At 36.6% G+C, this 22,745-nt stretch overlaps 3 protein-coding genes across 6 annotated transcripts in view; 2 read left to right on the forward strand and 1 right to left on the reverse strand.

Annotated features, from left to right (window-relative positions):
- The window catches only part of NPHP3 (nephrocystin 3), a 50,000-nt gene extending 46,845 nt beyond the window's left edge, over window positions 1–3,155 (forward strand). Inside the window, exon 28 of the mRNA XM_033212660.1 lies at window positions 2,918–3,155. Coding sequence (XP_033068551.1) covers window positions 2,918–2,957 — 40 coding nt within the window. The 3' untranslated portion in view covers window positions 2,958–3,155. The remainder of the gene's footprint in view (window positions 1–2,917) is intronic.
- Window positions 182–18,038, reverse strand: UBA5 (ubiquitin like modifier activating enzyme 5). Of its 3 annotated transcripts, XM_033212666.1 has the most exons (12): window positions 17,656–18,038; window positions 12,536–12,581; window positions 12,331–12,420; window positions 9,143–9,252; window positions 7,768–7,854; window positions 7,025–7,109; window positions 6,187–6,291; window positions 5,883–6,010; window positions 2,621–2,756; window positions 2,271–2,346; window positions 2,028–2,134; window positions 182–1,515 (listed from the first exon to the last, which is right to left on the reverse strand). In XM_033212666.1, exons 1-12 carry the CDS (start codon window positions 17,814–17,816, stop codon window positions 1,432–1,434), a joined length of 1,215 nt encoding a protein of 404 aa, XP_033068557.1. In that variant the 5' UTR covers window positions 17,817–18,038; the 3' UTR covers window positions 182–1,431. The 3 variants fall into 3 exon arrangements, with proteins under 3 accessions (XP_033068557.1, XP_033068559.1, XP_033068558.1); XM_033212668.1 differs by lacking the exons at window positions 12,331–12,420; window positions 12,536–12,581 and adding an exon at window positions 12,272–12,299 and having other exon boundaries at window positions 17,656–17,854; XM_033212667.1 differs by lacking the exons at window positions 12,331–12,420; window positions 12,536–12,581 and adding an exon at window positions 16,088–16,142 and having other exon boundaries at window positions 17,656–17,854.
- Window positions 18,039–18,263: 225 nt separating this feature from the next.
- The window catches only part of ACAD11 (acyl-CoA dehydrogenase family member 11), a 93,379-nt gene continuing 88,897 nt past the window's right edge, over window positions 18,264–22,745 (forward strand). Inside the window, exon 1 of one of the 2 annotated variants that reach the window (XM_033212664.1) lies at window positions 18,264–18,738. In XM_033212664.1, coding sequence (XP_033068555.1) covers window positions 18,590–18,738 — 149 coding nt within the window. In that variant the 5' untranslated portion in view covers window positions 18,264–18,589. The remainder of the gene's footprint in view (window positions 18,739–22,745) is intronic. The other variant, XM_033212665.1, reaches the window with a different exon arrangement.

Genomic DNA, 22,745 nt, shown 5'->3' on the forward strand with positions numbered 1-22,745 from the left:
AATAAGCTAAATTTTTAAAAAATGATAGAAGACTCACCAAGGCAACATAAATAAGTCTCAAGGCTAAAAAAAACTATCCTCCTGCTTTCCAGACTTTACTATAAACATAAGAATCACAGTATAATCCTAGCATCTCAAAACTAGTGTATTGAACACATTTGGTATTTGAGACTTTCTGAAATCAGTTTTTTTAACTTTATTTTACAAATCAGGAATGCACTTTTAATTTTTTACAACATTTTCTCCCTAGAGATATAATTTAGATATTCCTATCTTCAACGTAAAAGTCAAAATAGGAAATAAGCATAGAAACAGCCTACTGGCAATGGCTACACCTGCATGGTATTTATGAGTTTCCAAACTATTGGAAATTTATTTCAACCAAGGTTCTCTTAAGTCTTCATTACTTGGATGTAACTCCAGAGAAAACTAATTTATATCAATTTACAGTTTAGTGGTCATGATCAGGGAAAGTGATACTCTACCACTGACTACAAGTCATTGCAGAGGCAGTTTAGATTTTTTCCTTTATGCTTAATATACAGGACAAACCTTGCCAACGTCTCATTACCTTGAGAATCAAATTTAAATGAAGTATCCAGGAGTGGCCTAAAGAATGCATGTAATCTGGATGGATTTTAGTCTAAATTAATGCCTTGCTCTTCAGTAAAGTATAGTAACTCCAGATATATGTTCCACAGGTGCAATAATTTCTATTCCTGGGTCGGTGCAGAATATAATTTATACTTCCTGAAATCAACTTTGTCTATTCATGAAGATAGCTGCTTTTTATTCGCCTTTGTCTCACTTTGAATATATATAATCCACAGGTTACAGACTTTTCCAATAACTACATTTCAACTTGTATTTCATCAGCAAACATTTGAGAGGATGTTATTTCATAGATTAACTATTTTGAATTCATTGTTGATCAAGTTAGAAGTAGTGGGCAATTTTCTTACAGAAAGCAATTCCAAACATAATGAGCAGACGCTTGCCAGCTCTAATCAATAAGCTGTATGCCTTGTCCTTCTCCCTGTATCTGAGAATCATGTACTGCTTTATTGTCCATGTCCTCATGCAACAGACACAAGGGATTACTGGAAAGAAAAAGATTACAGGATCAGATTTGTCCTTTCCCCACTCCAAAAGGCTAAAACATTTCAACAGCTATGTTTTCAAGTAAGATTTATATCCTACAATATCCTTTGAGGTTTTCTTACTAGAATGAAACATACATTTTAGGAGAGTTAATGATTTCACTGGAGCAGGGAGAAATAGGCAAGTCACAGGATTTTCAAAAAGTATAACAATTCAGGTAAGAATATACATTAATTAATGTTGCCCTAAGTTTTATCAGTTAATTTTTTTTTTTTAATTTCAAGGGAAGAGGCTTTAACATGAGAAATAAAATATATCCCAGTCCATTATCTACATATTCTTCATCTTGGCCATGAGGTCTTCCAAGCTTTCACCAGAATCTTCCACTGTTACCTCAGTGACAGAATCTTCTTGCTATTGACAAATAAGGGAAATACAGTGAAAAAAGAACCATATAGAATTCTTGATGCTCAGGAATATATAATCAGTAAGTTTTGACCGTGCTCAACAGGGTTATAAAGTAAATTTTCTTTTTAGAAGACAGACAAAGTCTTTTACATTCCCCACCAGTCTTTTGATTTACAAGGCAGTAATTTCAATATTCTTGACAGCTCTAGTATTTTTAAACGACATTGTAGCTAAAACTACCAATAAACAAAAATGAGATCTTCATTTAATCAAAATCTATTATACCTGGTTCATTAATGAGTGAATAAAACCATTTTATTCTATGTTTTAAAAGTCTAAAATAAGCTATAAATATTTGCATATTAACACTGAATACCTCTCTCACATCTTAATGCCTATAGCATAAAGTATCTTAAAACAGGAAATACTTCACTGGCATTACAAATTAGAATGAAGATGAAAGAAGAAAAATATTTTATATGATAGTTACATATGGGTAAATCATATTTTTGAAGTACCTTTTTTGGAATTGTGTATGCCACTGTAATTCCTTCAGGTAAGTCTGGAACTGGACCTGAAGAATTTTTCAGTTCCTCTTCTGAAACCTCAGATACCAGCTCAATACCTGTAAATTTGATCCTGTATCAGTTTTTAAGGAATTTAATAAGCAATAATTATTCAATTTGTATAATCTTATTTGATTGGCTACCATAAAAGGTTTTGTTTTATGCTGCCATTTCAATTTATAAAAGAACACCTACCCCATTCATTATCTTCATGGATTATCTCTTCCTCTTCTTGCATAACCTCTTGTTTAGGCAGTGCTGCTACCTTTTGCTGTAGAAATCAAACAGCATCAAAGTGTTCTTACTCATTCTCAGTTCTCTAAAGCATTAATCAAGAATTTTCCTTTATGACTAATATATAGGACATTACAAGCATTAATCAAGAATTCAGACAGGCTTTTTATCTTACCAAAAGCAAGAAAGAACATTCATTTTTGAAGTATGGTGAATAAATTAATCATTTATCTTGTATTCCAAATCTGTTTAAGTTATTTATTGTCCTATGCAATATGATCCCTCATGCATTCTAACAGATTGCCATATACCTTATATTCTTCCTGCTGCTTCCTGCAATTTCTGTCATCACACTGGGGATTTGGCTTCATGGACATAGTAGGAAAAAAATCCTGCATTGCATTGTATCCAAGGTAAAAACTAACAGTACCAAAATTTAACAGAAACCTAGAAAAATCAAAGTAGACTTAAATAAAAAAATTAAAACCATGAAAAATGCTAGAACAGTTAAATTTTTTAAAAATAACTTTGAAATAGGTAAATGATATACTTTTTAAATCAGAAAACAAATCTGCATCCAGAAAACAGCAATTTTCTCTTATTTACAGTGCCTGGCTCACAGTAGATGCTTCAGTGTTTATTGAATGAAGGAAAGAAAAGATTACTCCATTTCATCAACTGTAGAACACACTATTTTTTTGAACCTCTAATAAAGATTAAATGCTGGCAGCTAAACTATTACATGTCAACAACTTCAAGAAGCATGCTGATTTCAGAGAAGCTAAAATGTGGGAGAAGTGTATTTTTTAAATCCCTGAGATATGGTATTAAAGCTACTTAATTTTTGTTTAACATTTTATATGTAATTTACTATAAAATGCACAATCTTAAATGTATAGCTCAGTAAAATTTTGTATGAGTCTTTCATGGAACCATCACCAGATCAAGATATAGAACATTTTCAGCATCCCATGGCCTCCAGCTCCCTCCTGTCATCTTCCCAGTCAAATCTGATACTTTTTACTCTGTTGCCCATGCTGGAGTACAGTGGTGTGATCATGGCTCACTGTAGCCTCACCCTCCCAGGCTCAAGCAATCCCATCTCAGTCTCCCAAGTAGCTGTGACTACAGGCAAGCACCACCACGCTTGGCTAATTTTTGTATTTTTTTTGTAAAGATGGGGCTTTGCCATGTTGCCCCAGGCTGGTCTCGAATTCCTGGGCTCAAGTGATCTGCCTGCCTTGGCCTCCCAAATTGTTGGGATTACAGGCGTGAGCCACTACACCCAGCCAATCTGATTTTTTTTATTAGGTTGGCGCAAAAGTAATTGCAGTTTTTGTCAAACGTAATGGCAAAATCTGCAATTACTTTTGCACTAACATAATAAAAGTTTCTATACAGAGAAAATCACATAAAAAAGATAAATGACAAAAGAAAAATATTTGCAAATACACATTCTTAATATACAACAAGACAAAAAAGAGCAATAACTATTAGCAGACAATTCACAGATGAATGTAAGTGTTCAACTTTTTTCACAAATAAAAATAAAAATTAAATGCCTATTTTTTACCCACCAGAATGACAAAGGTTACAGAGTTTGATGATACCCAAAAAGGTATGGGTGAACCAGGCACTCCTAAACTATGATACAAATGTATAATCTAAACTATGATACAAATGTATAATCTAAACTATGATACAAATGTATAATCCTTTTGCAGGAGAAATTTAGTAAATATTTCATAAATTCAGAAATTCTACTTTAAAAAATGTGTACTATAGGCCGGGTGCAGTGGCTCATGCCTGTAATTCCTCGCACTTTGGGAGGCCGATATGGGCAGACTGCTTCAGCCCAGGAGTTCAAGACCAGCCTGGGGAACATAAAGAGACTGTTTCTACAAAAAATACATAAAAATTAGCTGGGCGTGGTGGTGGGTGCTTATAGTCACAGCTACCTGGGAGGCTGAGGTAGGAGGATCACTTGAACCTGGAAGGTGGAGATTGCAATTAGCTGAGATTGTGCCTCTGCACTCCAGCCTGGGTGACAGAGTGAAACCTTGTTTTAAAAAAAAAAAAAAATGTACTATAGAAAACTCTAGGCTGGGCACGGTGGCTCACGCCTGTAATCCCAACACTTTGGGAGGCTAAGGTGGGCAGATCACTTAAGCTCAGGAGTTCAAGACCAGCCTGATCAATGTGATGAAACCTTGTCTCTACAAAAAATACAAAAATTAGCTAGGCATTGTGGCATACACTTGTACTTCCAACTACTTGGAAGGCTGAGGTGGGAGGATCACTTGGGCTCGGGAGGTTGAGGCTGCAGTGAGCCATGATTGTGCCACTGCACTCCAGCTTGGGCAACACAGTGAGACCTTGTCTCCAAAAAAACAAGAAGAAGAGAGATCAATCTAGTATTCAGAGATATATACAAGATGTAGCCTGTAGCATTGTTAATTAAAAAAAAAAAAAGAATTAAGTAGTCTAAATGACCATCAACAGAGGGGCTAGCTAAATAGGACACATCCTTAAGAGAATACTTGGTTAGCCATGATTCCTTGCTTCTTTTTTGTATCATACTATAAAATGTTTTGTTTAGACAGGGCCTACTGCTGTCTAAACAGGCTATTTGCTCTTATATGAAATAGCCCTAGACCATTAATTTGAGAGTTTATACGTACTTTTTTTCAATTTCTTTGCTAGCAACTGACACTTCTTATTGATTGGTGCCTCCATGTGTCTTGTTGCAATTTGTTCTTATTATATTGGAGGCTGAGGGTATACAACTAAGCTTATTAAAGTTGTAAAATGAGGGAAAATAAATAGCCTGAATTAGAGAACACCTAAAGGGGATCTGCTTTTAATAAAGTATGAGTTGATTCATGAACTCTGACATAAATTTTAGCAGCAAAGAAATCTTTTCCCTTCTTTTTAGCTATAGTTTAGATAGTACAGTTGCTGGATGTTTGTTTTTGGATAGCAGAGGTATCCAAAAGCAGATTTTAAGAATCTGGTTTTTTTTTTTTAAGTATTGTTAATGTGTTTTATATTAACACTAATATAAATGTTAACATTTTATGTATATGTAAGTGTAAAATTTACAGTAACACTAATGTTTAATTACATTAACATTAATAATTACTGTTTAGTCACATTTGGGTTATTTTTGGTAAGACTTAAATCAATATAGTAGAAACAAGTGTGCTTAAGTCTCCATCCACTGGTCAGACTTGGAAAGATTTAAATCATTTGGTTAATGCTTCATAAAAAAATATGCCACTACCATTGTATCATTTCATAAAAGCTATTCCAAATGCAGGGAGTAACTGACATTCATATATATTCATGTATGAATATTAATATATGTAATATTTAATATAGCAATATATATGAAAAGTAGACATACATATATAAAATAGAATGCACATGTATGCATATAGAAAACATTTAAAACTACATTTAAAAGTAACTATATACTTAGCTTATAATTTCAATTTCTGAAAGGCTTTGTGAAATGTATTTATTTTTATTGAAAGCATATAAGACTATTCAGAAAAATTAGCCCTGACTTACTTTAACACGTTTTGTACTAAGATCCCAGCAACAACACCCATAGTGGTAGGAAGACTGGCTGCACAAACACCTTCTCGTTTCAGAGTCTTTTCATCAATATTTGCAGCAACTACAAGTGGTGGAGCACACTACATGAAAAAGAATAAAAGAAAACACATTTCGAAAAAAAAGAGGAAAAGTATGAGATGTTCCAAATAGTATTCCATCCAAGTTTGTTTTTTCTTTGAATTGTAATACATTTTCAATGCCCCTAAGAACTCAAGTACCTAACAGTGAAGAATAATCCAAAAAGAATAATGCATACCGCAAAACAAGCAGATTCTCCAGGAATTATGAGCTGTATATGCCCTGAAACTGCATTTTCACTGACCCCAGATTCCATCCATGTTTGTCCAAGTTCATTACAAGCCTTAGTAGAAATGGGTGAAAACATAAGGAAAAAAAATAAAAGGGCAAGAAGTAATTTACAATACATTCTTTGAATTGAATGGATTACCAAGGTCTTTTAAAATTAATTTTCAGAACAAATGAGGTAAGTTGTAAGATAATGGAATTCCTTGGTAATTACCATACTCTATTAAAGAGTAAAGTGACAGTATTCAAGATGCAGTCAGTAAATATTATTAAATTGAATCAAAGTTTATTGGATTTCTTGTCAAATTAATGTGAAATTTCACTTTTCTAAAATAATTTCAGGAACAAAAAAAGGCAAAATATCATCTGAAAAGTTAAAAACAATATTCAAAAGGAAAATAATTATTTTTATTTTTGAGAAACCAGGTTTTTAGGCAATTTATACATATTTATACATTTATAAAATAAAGTAACAAAAGCTAAAACTAACGCTGACCAATAATTATTATAAGATACCAATTTAAGAATTATACATCAGAGGTATTTGCTGTTTCACAGTTTACCAGCAAAAAGAGTAGGATACTGTAACACATGTCACAGCAGCAAGGCTAGACAGGTATCACAGCTATTAGAATAGATTTTAAGAGTAGGCTAAGAGAACATTACAAATAAAACACAGAAAAGGGTTTGCATTCAGAACTGTTTTTAGGATGGGGATTATATACTGATGGAATATACAGGAAAACAGCTAAATCCATGAATATATCTTGCACAGCAGGAATACTCACTGTATTTATTGTCATTCGAGCTTCAAAATTGTCCACACAGCTAAGAACTAGATCAACAGGTTTTCCTTCTTCTAACCCACCATTACTAGTCAAAGAAAATAAGTTTGAAAAACATCAGGACACAAAATACACTCTAATACATTATACTTTACTTGTTCAGTCCAACATTTATTCTTTCATTAAATGTTGGACTATAATTATCACATAACTGTGTAATATTAAAGATATATATATCAAGTATTGAGTAACATACAAATATAACATCAGTGGTACTGTAGTATTATTTATTTTACAAGAACTACAAGGGTGAAGGAAGTATAAAGTATGTTCACAACAATTACTTTTTCACTACCGGCTTTCACACTTTTATTCATGCTTCATTACAAATGTAATAAAAGCTAATTGGATGCAATTCATTATTTCAGTGGTGGTCTGACAGTCTCTGAAGAAAACCATTTTCAGACAGAAATACAATCTAGAACACAGAACTTAAAACTGACACTCTCTTCTTATATTGTAACTTACAGGGGTTTTTTGCTTGTTTGCTTTTTAATTGTTTTTGGACAATATATACCTTTAAATGATATTCTAATACATAAAAATCACACAAAAATTACTGTTCTAAAAAAATGGAAAAATATATATCAATCTTCCATTCATTGGATTAATCCATAGATTTTTCTAATAATTTTCTAATACTTGAGCTAGACATTATACAAAATATTCATAAATTAAAATTTTACCTTATTCTATCCATGAAATGTTGAAAGTTTTCCACTGTGGTTATATTATAGTTGTGTACTTCAAAAAGAACATCAGGATTAATGTTCCTAAGAAGGAAAAAGGGAATGATTGTAAGCCTGTAATCCTAGCATTTCAAGAGGCTGCGGTGGGAGGATTACTTGAGTCCAGGAGTTCAAGGCTACAGTGAGCTATCATCGCACCCACTGCACCCCAACCTGGGGGACACAGTGAGACCCTGTCTCTAAAAAAAAAAAAAATGTTTTTAAAAAGACCACTACTAGTAGCTGTAGTAAGAAAAAGCTGTGAGGAAAAGAATTGAAAGAGCTAAAGGGCATTTAACATACCTTAGAGAAGCGAATTCAAGCTATTCAAAGAAAACCCAAAGTTCTTTTCTATCTCTTTTATCTCACACTTCAAGTACTAGGTTCATTTTTGTCATAAAGATTACAAAACTGTTCCCACCCCAATCAATCTAAGTGTTGGGAATTAAGACTTAACCATGCCCAGTAACTACTTACAGCTCAGCCTCACTTCCTTATTCCAGTTAAGAACAAATTTGGGGCCACAAAGAAAGTTCCTAAAGCAGGGATTGGTGAACTGTGGCCCATGGGCCAAATTTGGCCCACCACCTGTTTTTGTGCAGCCTTCAGGCTAAGAATTTTTTTCCATTTTTAAATGGTTGGGAAAAGAATCAAAAGAACATTTTATGACATACAAAAATTGTATCAGCCAGGCACGGTGACTCATGCCTGCAATCCTAGCATTTTGGGAGGGCTAAGTGGGCAGATGGCTTGAGTCTCAAGAGTTCGAGACCAACTTGGGGAATATGGCAAAACCCCGTCTCTGCTAAAACTGCAAAACATTAGCCAGGCATGGTGACACGTGCCTGTAGTCCTAGCTACTCAGGAGGCTGAGATGCGAAGATAGCTTGAGCCTGGGAGATGGAGGTGCAGTGAGCCGAGATTGTGTTGCTACACTCCAATCTGGGTGACAGAGTGAGACTCTGTCTCAAAAAAAATTTGTTTTTTAATTTAAAAAATTAAAAATTGTATGAGATTCAAATTTTGGAGTCCAAAAATAGAATTTTATTGGAGCACAGACATGCTTATTCATGTTTGTGTTGCCTACAGCTGCTATCACACTACAACTAACAGTTGCAACAGAGAACATCTGGCCCTCAAAGACTAAAATATTTATTATATAACCCTATACATAAAAAGTTTGCCAACCCCATGTCCAACAGGTAAGAGAATTCTTTGTACAAGTGAAATCTGCATTTTATAGAGAAAAAGTAAGATCCATTTATATTAACTCATATCAAATACATAAAGTAAGATTTCACTGAATATGTTTCTTGACTGCTATTCCATTTACCTCAGAGTATGTTCTGCTGCTTGAACTTTACTTAATCCTGCTTGATGAGGTTGGAAGAAAAGTCTATTCATATTGGCCAGTTCCACCTTGTCATAATCAAAGAGTAGCAACTAAAATGAAAACAGTGGTATTCTGATGAAAAGCATACCAAAAAAATAAAAATATCAAAGAATAAATTAGAGAGCTTTACATTTAATTAGTGTAACAGTTTGATGATAATATTAGCTAACTTTACAACACTGAGTGCCATATATTAATTCACTGAATGCTCATGTGAGGCATGTAGGTACTATTATCCTTATTTTAAAAATGAGGCAACTACAACACTTGTCCAAAGGCCACTCATCTAATATGAGGTGAAAATGGCATTCAAACTCAAGCATTCTCAATCCAGCATCTGCACCTCAACCACAATGCTTTGCTGCCTCTCTAAATAATTCACTCAAAAATTAATTCCCTTTCATTCCATTTTTTAAAACTGTGGCAAAATCCTACTTCATTTCCATTTTTTTGCTAAAAGCCAGGAATCTATTGGATAAATGACATCTTTAAATAAGATAAAAACAAATGCTGTAACTTAAAATATAGTATAACCTGACTCCTTTTGTGTATATGACAGAATATATATACCAGTGACATGGCTAAAACATCATTCCAAATAGATTTACAAACCAGTTAATTGTTTCCTGCTATATACTCAAGCCTGTTTCAAAAAGCATTTCACACACACACACACATTAAAATGGCAATTAGATTACATTTCTTATCAATAAGAACAGGCTAGAGACAAGGACTTCCTAAGTCCCTTCTTGATATGAAATTCTGTGACTCTGTAATACAATTCTCAGCATACTAAACAATAAACACAAAAATGGGATTTTCTTCTCAATAAAAAAACTAAAAAGAAAAAAAATTAACCTAACCCATAACTCCTAGATAGCCCTTAATACCTTGCTAGAAAAGATCTCACTCTCCAAAATTTTCTGTTCCTACTTAAGAGTCTCCAAAACATAGTTTATTTAAGCTCATCAATAAATATGTATTAGGTCAGGCTAAGGATTAAATGAGTTTCTGCCTCATAGCTTGTTTATACATAAGTTGCAGGAAACATTAAACTTGGGAACAGAAGGTCTGAGGTGTAACTCTGCCACTAATTAGTTCTGATTGTGGGTAAATCACTTTCACTTTTTATTTTATTTATTTTTTTATTATTTATTTATTTTTTTTTTTTTTTTGAGGCGGAGTCTCGCTCTGTCGCCCAGGCTGGAGTGCAGTGGCCGGATCTCAGCTCACTGCAAGCTCCGCCTCCCGGGTTTACGCCATTCTCCTGCCTCAGCCTCCCGAGTAGCTGGGACTACAGGCGCCCGCCACCTCGCCCGGCTAGTTTTTGTATTTTTAGTAGAGACGGGGTTTCACTGTATTAGCCAGGAGGGTCTCGATCTCCTGACCTCATGATCCGCCCGTCTCGGCCTCCCAAAGTGCTGGGATTACAGGCTTGAGCCACCGCGCCCGGCCCACTTTCACTTTTTAGGCCTGTATCTTCATCTCTAAAATAAAGAAGCGAGTATAGATCTGGTGATCCAAGGCACCCCAGATAACTTTAAAGAGATCCCAGAGGCTTTCAGGGATAAGAAATGGACTCTGGGTTTCCTAACATCTTCTACTTTCCTATTTAACCTCATTAATTCGCTTCGTATTTATCTGTTTTACAAATTAAAGAAAGACTTCCTGAAACTTACCTGTGTAGCTTCTGTTTACAAACGAGGGCACACTGGAATCACTTGGAGAATTTTTTAAAATACAGATGTTTGTGCCTCATCCCCAGAGATTCTTATATGGGGTGCAGTCTGGACACCAGAATTTTTTAAAACTTCCCAGGTGATTCTAACTACAGCAATATATAACTACTGTTCTACCTCTTTGCTACTCAAAATGTGGCCTGGTCTAGCTGCATTAGCATCACCTGAAGCTTGTTGGCGATGCAAGAGCACTTCGCCAAATGAATATGCAAATGATATGCAAATTAATCATTTGGGGATCATGTTACAATACAGATTCTGATTCAGTATGTCTGGGGTAGGTACTGAGAGCTGATACTGATGTTACTACTTCAGGGACCAAACTTGGAGTAGCAAAGATCCAGTGGTTCTTACTAGTGTAATCCTAGGAACATCATCATCAGGATCACCTGGGAGCTTGTTAGCGCTGTCAATTATTAAGTCCACCTGACACCTATAAAATCAACACCACCAGAGTAGGATCTGTTAATCTGTGCTTTAACAAGGCTTCCAACTAATTGTGATAACATATTCAAACTTGAGAGCCGCTAATCTCAATGACCTCTATTATCCCTGGTCAATAGAGGTCAGTGATCTCTAATATCCCTGGTCAGGGTGCTTAAGTCAGCTGTAAGCAATTTTTACCCAGATTTTGTAAATCTTTTGAAAGATATTAAAATTTCAATAAACATTTTTAGTATTTTGGTGTTATTTCTATATTGATAAGTGAGTGCCAATTTTGAAATCACCTTCTTTTAAGAATTTGGGGTAGACCAACATATTAGAAAGCATTGGTAAACTGGGAGAATGCTTCCTTTACCAGAACAACAAATTAAAGGATACATAATTGTGGAAAGTTTATTTATTCAACCATTATGTATCTAACATCATAGACTTTGGCTTTGTAAATCTAAAAGTGGTAGACTGAATTCTGGTACAAGAAAGTTACTTCTTCCCATAATCTAAATAAATTTTAGAAAAAAGTAAAAAAGTACCAATTTTTAAAAATCCATCCAGAGCATTCTCTAGTTCAAAATCAAGAGTAGGAAAGGTACATGTTTTCTATTCTGTCTGGTATGTTTAATAAAATAATTGTTAGATGTTTCAGCGTTTCACCCACTTTATCAAATTAACAGCCTTCTTTCCTAAGCTTCTATATCTAAAACACTTAAGTCCAAATTGTTTACATATTACTTCAAACAAAAACGTTTCTAAACACAATTAGACAATCTTTGTCTAATTAGAAATAATATCACCTTTTATTTGGGTGGGGATATGTCTCAACCCAAATAGAACTAATACACTGCAAGGCAATAAGGCATTAGTAAAGAAAAAGAATCCTAATTTGTACCTGATTTACTCCAGGAGTGAGTAGTTCCCTATACAAGAGGCAAAGAGAAATGTTTTTACCTTACCAATGCCACATCTTGTCAGCATTTCAGCGGTCACACTACCTACTCCACCAACACCTACTATTGCTACGGCAAAGGTACGGATTTTCTGTGAAAGACAAAATAGTATGTGCTGGTTAATAGCTCTTCATCAAATATGTCACCAGAAGTTATTTTAATTCACTGAATTCATCTTACAAAAACTTGGAAAGGGTTTATCATACCTCATAGTCGCTTACAATTCCCATTCGTTTCAATGCCATCAAGCGGCTTAAAACAAAGAAAAATATGTTTTAAAGCTTACAGTCTTTTAGGTAATAGTAATACAAATAGACATACATCATCACAGAAAATAAACACCAAAATATAATCATTACTAATCGTTTCAAAGAGGAGGATGCTTACAGGCTGGTTTTTACCAGATGAAACTAAATTACCCAGGTATCTTTAAAAACTCCCAAGTGTAGTCCATGAAACAAGATTGGTTTTTAAAAGCTATGTACTCTGATTTGCAGCCAAGATTGTGACTACTACTTAAATGTTAAGGGTCAAAGTTAAATTTCAACATTTTTCTATGCTTTGGTAGAATATGTAAATATTTAATGTTTTAATACTCAGATCTCCATCATCAGAGTAAATTCATGGCTGGAATTCCATTCTCGTTGCCTCTGCCCACAATGGATCATGTCTACTTTAGTAAGCACCTACTGTATGCCAAAGACTCTAAGAGGTGCTTTAACTAGTTACTGGTAATCTGCAGTTTAAGTCTATAATTAATTCCCATTCATCTTCACTTTAAGGAGTCAAATAGTTCCACCAGGCTTGTCAGGAAATTCAGCCTCCACCCCCATTTTCCACGCCCTCACTTTTAACTCTGTTACCATCATATTCCTAAACAACATGCTAACATTGTATTTCTTTTTCAGTTATAGTCAATTATCTGAATCAGATTTTGTTCTTAGCATTCATCCCTACTGCACACAGACATTTTCCATTCCACCAACCTCCCAATATTATTATATGGTCATCTTGGTTAGATGTTAACTCTTCACAACTGGGTCATGCAGTATATTAAAACTTACCCTTTCCTTTAACCCCCAACCCTGAAGTTAATAAGTGTGTTTCTCCTGATGCTTAATTTCCTATGTATTTTCACAAAATCAACTCCAACTTTTCACTAGTTGTCTAAAGTTCCTCTAGATACATTCATATTCATGAGGTATTTTATCAATTTCATCTTCTTAAAGATGTATCTCCTAGAATCTGACATGATATCTCTAGACTTACTGCACATACAGCTCCCTTCCTAAGCTCTTCCTTCATCATTATACTACAAAGTTTCTTAATTTCTTTATTCTGTATTAATCCACTGCTTCCTGTATGGTATAGCTCACTAGTTCTAAAGTGTCTATGGATCAGCAACAGGACCACCTGAGAATTTAATAGAAATGAAATTTCTTAGGCCCTACCCTATAATCACCCACTGAATCAGAAATCTTGAATGTGGAGTCTAACAATTTGCTCTAACAAGCCCTCCAGTAATTCTGATGTACATGACAGTTTAAAAGACTGTCATCAATTATTTTTAAACTTACTCTCTTGCTGTGGTTAGAACATCTTCCAGTAGTTTTGCAAAGGGTACAGCAGAGGTAATTTTGAGAACTTCCATGTCTGAAAATGTTCCTTATCAAAATTATGTTCTTCATAAAAATGACAAAGCAAAGGGCATATAATTTTGGGAAGCTACACATATACTCTTAATCGATAGTTTACTTGGTAAAGAAGTCTAAAGTTAGAATTGTCTTTCAACATTTTAAGGTATGCTCCAGTGTCTCCTAGCTTGTAAAATTTCACAGTGTCCCTTAATGTGAATCTGTTCTCATCCCTTGTGCTGAGTTTTTAGTGAACGCTTTCAAAATGAAAACTGACATTTTCAGTTCTGGGAAATTTCCTTGAAGAATTTGGTTACTTCCTTGTTTGGTTTGTTTCCTGGACTGTCTGGAACTATTATTTGGAAGTTGGACCATTTGGATTTGTCCTTTATCTTCTTTCTCCAATTATCTAACATTTTAGTTTTCTGCTCTATTCTCTGGATGATTTCTTTCGACTTTATTTTCCAACACTTCTACTAAGATTTTCATTTCTATTACCATCTCCATTTGCAAGAATCCTTGATCATCTAACTACTTTGCACCTTGTTCCTGTATCATTTGTACTATATCTTCTCTCATCTCAGGATACTAATGATAATTTAGGGGGATGTGTTTCTCTTACATAGTCTATCCAAGTTGCTATTTTTATTTCTTTCATGTTAGAAGTTTCTCTCATCCTTTGTTCTGTTCATATTTAAGAGTGGGACACAATAAAGGTAACAATATAGGCAACACTGTTTGACTTCACTGGCCTGACTAGTTGAGAAATCCACAATGTCAGTCTTTCAGTCTTTCCTCTTGGCTCCATCAGATTCCCTAGTGAATAATCTTTCAAACTCCAACCTGAGTTGGAGTTCCAACCCCACGATCAGCTGTTGGAAGTGAAGAAGCAAGGCTGGGAGTGAGTCTCAGCATTCAGTATGTAAGCATTTAGTTTACATTCAGTCACAACATTCAGCATGTAAACAGTTTACCCCTTCCTTCAGGTACAAAGACCTGCCCCAATTCTTGGAAATCTTCTATTTTAGTCTTTCTAATGAAGAAATCTCTACTTTCCTCTTCTGGTAGGGAAGGAGTGTTTGCCCAGTTACCCACAGTGGAGTAGGGGATCTGGGGCTTTGTTTCTTCAACAGATTTTAAACGGAAAGTTTTGGGTTTTTTAGCCCTCCCTGAAGTTCTCCAAGTACCTGTGTCTATTCCTGAGCTTTTGGGGATTCCTGCAATAAACTGGGTTGCAAGCTTAAGATTAAACTTCTCTGAATCTATTAAATCAGTTACCTTCACCCATCCCTTCTCTAGTTTCCAAATTGTTACTATAATCAAGTACAGGGACGCACCCCTCCCCATAAGTTATTAATACGAACCTTTTATATTTTCAATGGGAGTTTTCTTTTAAAAAATTCCTTTACTGTCATTTTAGTGAGGTTGGTTAGAAAGTGATGGCAGATCCATCACAGGAATTTGCTATCCTTACCTTGATGCTCCCTTCAATCTTGAAATAACCTGAAAAGCATGGATGGTAACCCCCTTTTTCAAATGAGGGAAACAGTTTGGGTTAATCAACTGCCCAAGATTAGCTAACTGGCAAACAGTATTCTGAGCTGGGTTTCTGGGTCAGGATTTGATACCAGGTTTTCTAATCTCAAAGCCTCTCCAGTTTTTCCACAAGCTTATAACTGTATTCCATAACACATAATGTTACGGTTACTTGTGTTATTTAATATCCCACATCCATGTAGTCTCTCAAACTGAAGCAAAAGTCAGGGGCTTTATATTTCTTTTGTATCTCTTGAAGCAGTTAAAATGGTGTTGAACACATACATATCCCTTTCCTATAACCTTCTGTACTTCATCATAATTCAATAACCTGTAATTTATCAGTAATAACGCTGTATTTTATCATAATTCTTACCACCTGTACTGCAATGCACATTTACTTTTCTATTTATCTCACACTCATCTGGTAAGCTCTACAGGAAAAAGACCATGTCTACTTTATATTCACAGTGTCTGCACATAATAACTACTCAATACAAAGTAAATCATATTGTCAAGGAGGACTGGAGATGAAAAGGTACTCAGTAAATATTTGCTGTATGAACAATTCAAAAAATTAAAGCTGACCTTTATTAAACTTCCATATACCAGTGAAGAGCTTTGGGTATCAAACTGCCATCTCCTGTATAGCAATTTTAATAAAGTCAATGGCGCAAATCAGATAGGAAATACAAAATATTGAGACTTGAGTTCTGAAAGTCTTGTTTGTCATCATTACAATGTCAAGGGATCATCTCATATTAAAATAATGTCTGAAAGACAACTTAAGTTCATGACCCATATTCCTCTGCTTTTCATTCTGGAGGGAAAATTTCAAAGTCTTCATTTGTAAAATTTTAAAATGTTTTAAAAATGTCAAATAGCTTCCACTTATTCTGATTAGAGACGTCAGTTCATGCTTATTTAATCTCTAAAAATTTTGGACCATTAACCCTTCATATTTGGCAACACAGTTAAAACAGTGCACCCTAAGACTTCTACTGCAGCTTTATGTATCACAAACTAAAACCTGTTTTAAAAATAAAAACTCTTATGCTCTTTAAAGGAAAAAAGCAACAATAAAATCTTCCTTATCTACTTTAACACTATACAATTTTTAGCCACACGACTTAATTGTTTTTACTGGGGAGATGGTTCATGAGAATTTTACATTAAGACAAATCTAATGCAAGACAGGCCGTATTATTTACTACCAAGGCATGAACCTGAGGTGACTGTCTAAGCCTCAATTTTCTCACCTATATAACAGGGGTAAAATAGTAGCAATCCCATTGGGTTTTGGTGAGAGGAGACAATGCATGTAAATTGCTTAGCACAGTGAAAGCTCAATAACTGCCTGCTACTAAATGCACCTAGCAATAAAATCTTGTATAAGATTTACCATGTACAAGCGCTACTCTAAGACCTTTATACATACTGATTTTTTTCAATCCCCACAACTATGACAGAGATAGATATTACTATTATCTTCATTGTATAGGTGAGAAGCTGAAGCGGAGAGTTTCACAACTTGCCTAAGGTTAGACAGTTATTAAGAGAGTAGTTAGATTTGAATTGCAATCAGTCTGGCTGGCGGTAGAGTCCCTACCCTAACCATTGCACTACATTCCATCTGCGGAATTGACAGGTTTTATTAGGAAAGAAGAAAAGAGAGACCTGGGCAGTCTTGGTAATGTCGAATGGTTTGAGATGTTAAGGAGCACCCGAATATCTCAGATTATCGCTAACCCCGCTCTCCCCCGCCCCGCCCCCATTTAAGATGCATTGATAAGCCTTTATGAAACTCAAAGTTTACCTTAGCAGGTTTTACATCTTCTAAAAGTTCTTACTATCAGTCTTATACACAGCGAGGTGGACTAATTAAAAGGCAAGGGCGATAGGAAACTGGACACACGTCTTCAGCAGGCACAGGAGCAGCACCATATGGCTGACTCACTGGAGGTTTATTAAAAAGAGAAAGAATATCTTCCGATCAGTACTAAGATGTGGCCTTGCCCATTTGGGAACAGGATTCCCAGACCAAGAAAAGGGTGGAGGGAGTCCGCATGAGTGGGACGTGGGAAGCTCCTCACTTCTGACCTCACGGAGCCTGACCTCGTCTCCCGCGCCTGCCTCCGACTGGCGACGCAGATTACCTGTAGGGATTCGAATCCACCACCTCTGAGCTCATCTTCTCGATGCGGACCCGGCCGCCCCCTCCTTCACCGCTCCCCGGAGCCCGCCGATTTCTCTCCTGGGCAAGTTCCCTCTCCAGCTCCTGGACCCGCTGCTGCAGCCGCTCCACAGACTCGGCCATGGCTGGGACTCCGGCCGCCAACGCTCCCAGCCCAGGCCTTCGCCGCCGCCTTCGCCCCACGCTGCTCGGCTGGGTCCGCGAAGGGTACTTGGGGAGGCACCTAGCCGCTGCCTTCCTAGACCAGAGACCTGAGGAAGTGCACCCAGCGCCTCACAGACAGACACGTCTCCTTCACTCCTTCCTCGGAGCCGCTTCCGGTGCGTCGCAGACATCGCTCCCCCTTAGCAAAAACCTGGCTCTTTCGGCTTCCTTCCTCACTGGGTAGGCTAAACCCGGCCGCAGCAGGACCGGGGTGATAAGTGTCCAGGGCAGGAGGCCTGTGATGTTGCCTTTCTAACCGGGTGTCTAGGAGAACAGGGTCTTTTTATTCTTGGGCTCGAGGTCCTGACGGGCCTTTTTCTGAACCGGACCCTACAGGTCTTCCGCCTGCTGATGCATTAAATTTGAGGATGGAAGAGGCTTCTGCGTTGTTCCTTGTGCGCAACGATGACCGTGGCTTTGCTTTCTTTAAAATTGAGGCCTCCAACTCTGACGCTGACTGGAGAACTGAAATCCGAACACACATTAGGCTCTTCTGGCACTTGGCTAGAGCTAAAACCTCCAGATTCAGCGGGCAAGCGTTGCTCAGCAACGGCGCGTAGGGTGTATGTGGTTGGCTGGAACCAGACCCCGCCCCGGCCTCTGCCCGTGCTCTGGGGGCGTTACCCAATCCTGAAGGACTTCTGCCCTCCAGACCTGTGGATTCTGAGTTGCAGTGGCCTGCGGGGGCGATCATGAAGCTAGGTGCTACTGGCGAGCCCGATTTGGCCGAAATGCTGCCCCAGCACAAGTTCGACAGCAAGTCCCTGGAGGCCTACCTAAACGAGCACTTGCCTGGCTTTGGGCCCGAACGTGAGGCTACGCTGACCATTGCCCAGTACAGGTATCGACGCCAGCCTTTGCCTCCAGCGGAAACAAATTTGTGCATTGCGTTTTCCTTCCTTTGGCCCTGGGTGGTTTCCTAAGTTTCTCCCACCCCGACTGCTTTTCCTGCAGTCGGTGGACGCACCCTGCAGGCATGAGCTGCTATTGCCGGCCTCCCGAATTCGATGCTGGGGTCTTCCCAGTTGGAGGGCGGTAATGGAAGCGCAGTAACGTTCACCATTCTGCTATCCAAAGGAGTCTTTGTTAAAGGATGGATTTATGTCCTTCGAGGATTCACCAAGGCAATTAAGGCTAGAAATTCTGAGAAATAGATGCCTCCTTTTGTAATACAACCATTAGATCTTTTTCTGAGAAGCTGGTGTAATTCCGTTTGATTGGCCTTATTCCGGGAGGCTGAGTTAATGACACCAGATGGAGGATCCGAATTCGAGTACTAGCTTTTCCACTTAGGAGGTCACAGCACCACTTTGGGCCTCAGGTTTTTTGAAGTGAGGTAATGCAACTGGGTGAGAGGATCCTGAGAATACCGTTCCCTACCGGGAATCTGGCTTTAGTCTGATGTTTTACAATAGATGATACATTCTTAAAACTTTATTCTAAAAATAACATTGTTACTAATACAGGGCTATAGAAAGAGTCCTATCATTCAGAAAACTGGATCTGTCACTTGCTGTCTGGGAGTTTAAATATGTTACATAAACATTCTGAGAACCGGTTTCCTAAGTTGTAATACCTGTTTTAATTAGTCTTATTAATGAAATGAAGTACCGTAATATAGGTGAAAGGGCGTAAAAATTGCAACAACACAGTATGCTAGTGGTATTTTATCACTGGCATTTATATTCTTTGACTACTGATTTTGGTGAAAATGAAAATAGTAATAAATGAGATTGATCAGGGAACATTTTAGGGTGTAGAATCAAAAGGTCCCATGTCCCAGTAGATATTGGAGGATGAAGGAAAAGGTGGAATAAAGAATAGCTGAGATTTCTGGGCCAGAAGCCTTGTGTTGTGACAAACTAAAACAGATCAAAGTTCAAATTTCAACTATTTCAATTGCTGTGGAGTTTGGACAAGTTGCCCTTTGAGCATCTAGTCCTGCTTTGGCAAACAGGAGATAGTAACGTTCATATTGTAGGGATGTTGAAGAGGTACATAACTGAAAGAGACTTAATTCTGAACCAAGCTGAATGTTAAACCATAATCGTGTTAAAAAAATGAAATTAGTTTGGTATAAAAATTGCTTCCAGAAATGTTGTATAAGCTTGGTTTAATAAATATATACGGAACTCTGGATCCCACAGAGAACACGCATTCATTTCTAGGACACGTGCAAAAGTTTATAAAAATTGAAAACACATAGGCCATGAAGGAAGTCTCAGAAATTCAAAAGAATCGATCTTTATATTTTGAAAATATGTGTTTTGGCCAGGTGCAGTGGCTCACACCTGTAATCCCAGCACTTTGAGAGGCTGAGGCACGTGAATCACTTGTGGTCAGGAGTTCAAGACCAGCCTAGCCAACATGGTGAAACCCCCATCTCTACTAAAGATACAAAAATTAGCCGGGCGTGATGGCATGTGCTTGTAGTCCCAGCTACCTGGGAGGCTGAGACAGGAGAACCTCTTGAACCAGGAGAGGGAGGTTGCAGTGAGCTGAGATTGCACCACCACACTCCAGCCTGGGTGGCACAGTGAGACTCAAAAAAAAAAAAAAAAAAAGAAAGAAAAAAAATGTGTTTTTTTAAATGCCAAAAGTTTAACAGAAGACAGCTAACAAATACATGTTTATAAATTAATTGATTCATGGATTAAAGAGCCAATAATCTACACAGACAGTAGAAAACTGTCAAAGTTCAGTGTACAGAAATTAACTGCATTTCTCTACTTTAGCAACAGTTAAAATGTAATTTTCAAAAACTTATAAGAGCATCAAAAATATAAATTACCTAAATAAAAGATGTGCAATACCTTTGTAGAGAAATGATAAAACTTTTATTAGGACCTTAAAAAGAATTTTAAAAAATGAGAGATGTCATGTTGTTGAATAGGAATATTCAGTATTGCAAACTTTTTTCTTCCAATCGATCTATTGATTCAAAGCAATGACAATCAAAATCCTAATTTTTTTCTCTAATTTGAAAAAGTGCTCCTAAATTTTATGTGTAAGAGCGAAGGGCTAAGGATAGAAGAAACATTTTTAAAGAACCACAGGGTGGGAAATTTGAATTAAGTTGATATGATATTAGCACAGAGATAGACAAACCAATGAAATAGAATAGACAGTTGACAGAAAGACCCACATATTTATAGAAGTTTGATATGTGACATTGTTGGCACTGAGAGTCAGTGGAGGGGAAAGAAGAACTTTTCAAGTAGTTATACTGGAATAATTGTTATCTATATGAAGAAATAGAAATTAGACTCATTATCTCACACAGTTCCAGGTAGATAAAAGAATTGAATGTTAAAGGCAAAACTATAAATGTTTAGAAGATGTGTAAGTTATTTTTATGACTTAGAGAAGAAAAAATTTTAAAGACAAAAGCAGAAACCACAAAGGAAATGATAAATGTTCATTAAAAGACTTCTTAAAGTGAAAAGACAAAAGAAAATATTTTCAGTGCATATAATGGTTAAAATATTCAGAATATAACTATAATAGCTCACCAGAAAAATAGGTGAAAACTTGAAGGTGCTCAACTTCATTATACTGTAGTAATAAGGGAAATGCAAATTAAGAAAAAAACAACACAATGAGAAACCATTTCACACCACCAGATTGACTTCTTTTAAAAAATTTGACAATAGGTCAGGCACGGTGGCTCATGCCTGTAATCCCAGCATTTTGGGAGTCCGAAGCGGGTGGATCACCTGAGGTCAGGAGTTCGAGACCAGCCTGGCCAACATGATGAAACCCCATCTCTACTAAAAATATGAAATTAGCTGGATGTGGTGATGGGCACCTGTAATCCCAGCTACTTGAGAGGCTGAGGCAGGAGAATTGCTTGAACCCAGGAGGCAGAAGCTTTAGTGAGCTGAGATTGCGCCACTGCACTCCAGCCTGGGTGAGATAGAGGCAGACTCCATCTCAAAAAAAAAAAAAAAACTAACAATATCAAGCATTGGTCAGAATATGGGGCAACAGGGACTCATATAGGGGTGTGAATTAGTATAGCTACTATTGAAAAACAACTTGACATGATCTTGTAAAAAATGAAGTTGGGAAGATACACATGCCCTATGAACTAGCAGTTCTACTCATAGATGTATACTCCTGAGACTTTTCCTATACTAGAGTATAAGGGGACAATCTACAAAGATGTTCATTGTACTGTTTGTAATAGCAAAAATCCAGGAAACAACACAACGTCTATAGATAGAGAATGGATAAATAAATTGCAGTGTATTCACATAATGGAGTACCATACAATAGTGAAAATGATTCAGCTACAGCTATACATAACACAGAATAAAAAACATGAAGAAATGAACAGTATATTGTGTACAGAGATAAACTTCAAGGGAATGATAAATATAAAATTCAAAACTAGTTATTCAAGGGGAGGGACATACAGGGTTTCAAAGACAGTAATTTTCTCTGGGTAGTGAAAGTGGTGTTTGTGGCATTACTATTCCTCATGCCTTATCAATTTTGTAAATACTCTTTTTATCTGCAAGATTTACTTTTAAAATTTGCAAAAATTAAATCCTATTGGAAATATAAAAATATTTAGAACGAATCAATAATGAAAGCATTATATGGCTTGATACAACAAAACTTGTGATTTGCAGCTGAGTGCCTAATATGTATCTGGCACTGTCTCAACCACTGAGGATATAACAATAATCTTGCCTCCCTGGAACTTCCATTGTATTTGTAGAAAACAGACAGGAAAATCAACTTCTGAACTTCACAATGTAGAAGTTGATGTGTAATATGGAGGAAAAAAGAATAGGGAATATTTGGGTGTGGGGCAGGAAGGCTTCCTTGAGCACATGGCAT

The sequence above is a fragment of the Trachypithecus francoisi genome, unplaced genomic scaffold, assembly GCF_009764315.1.
Source record: "Trachypithecus francoisi isolate TF-2019V2 unplaced genomic scaffold, Tfra_2.0 Lachesis_group0, whole genome shotgun sequence".
Taxonomy (NCBI): Eukaryota; Metazoa; Chordata; class Mammalia; order Primates; family Cercopithecidae; genus Trachypithecus; species Trachypithecus francoisi.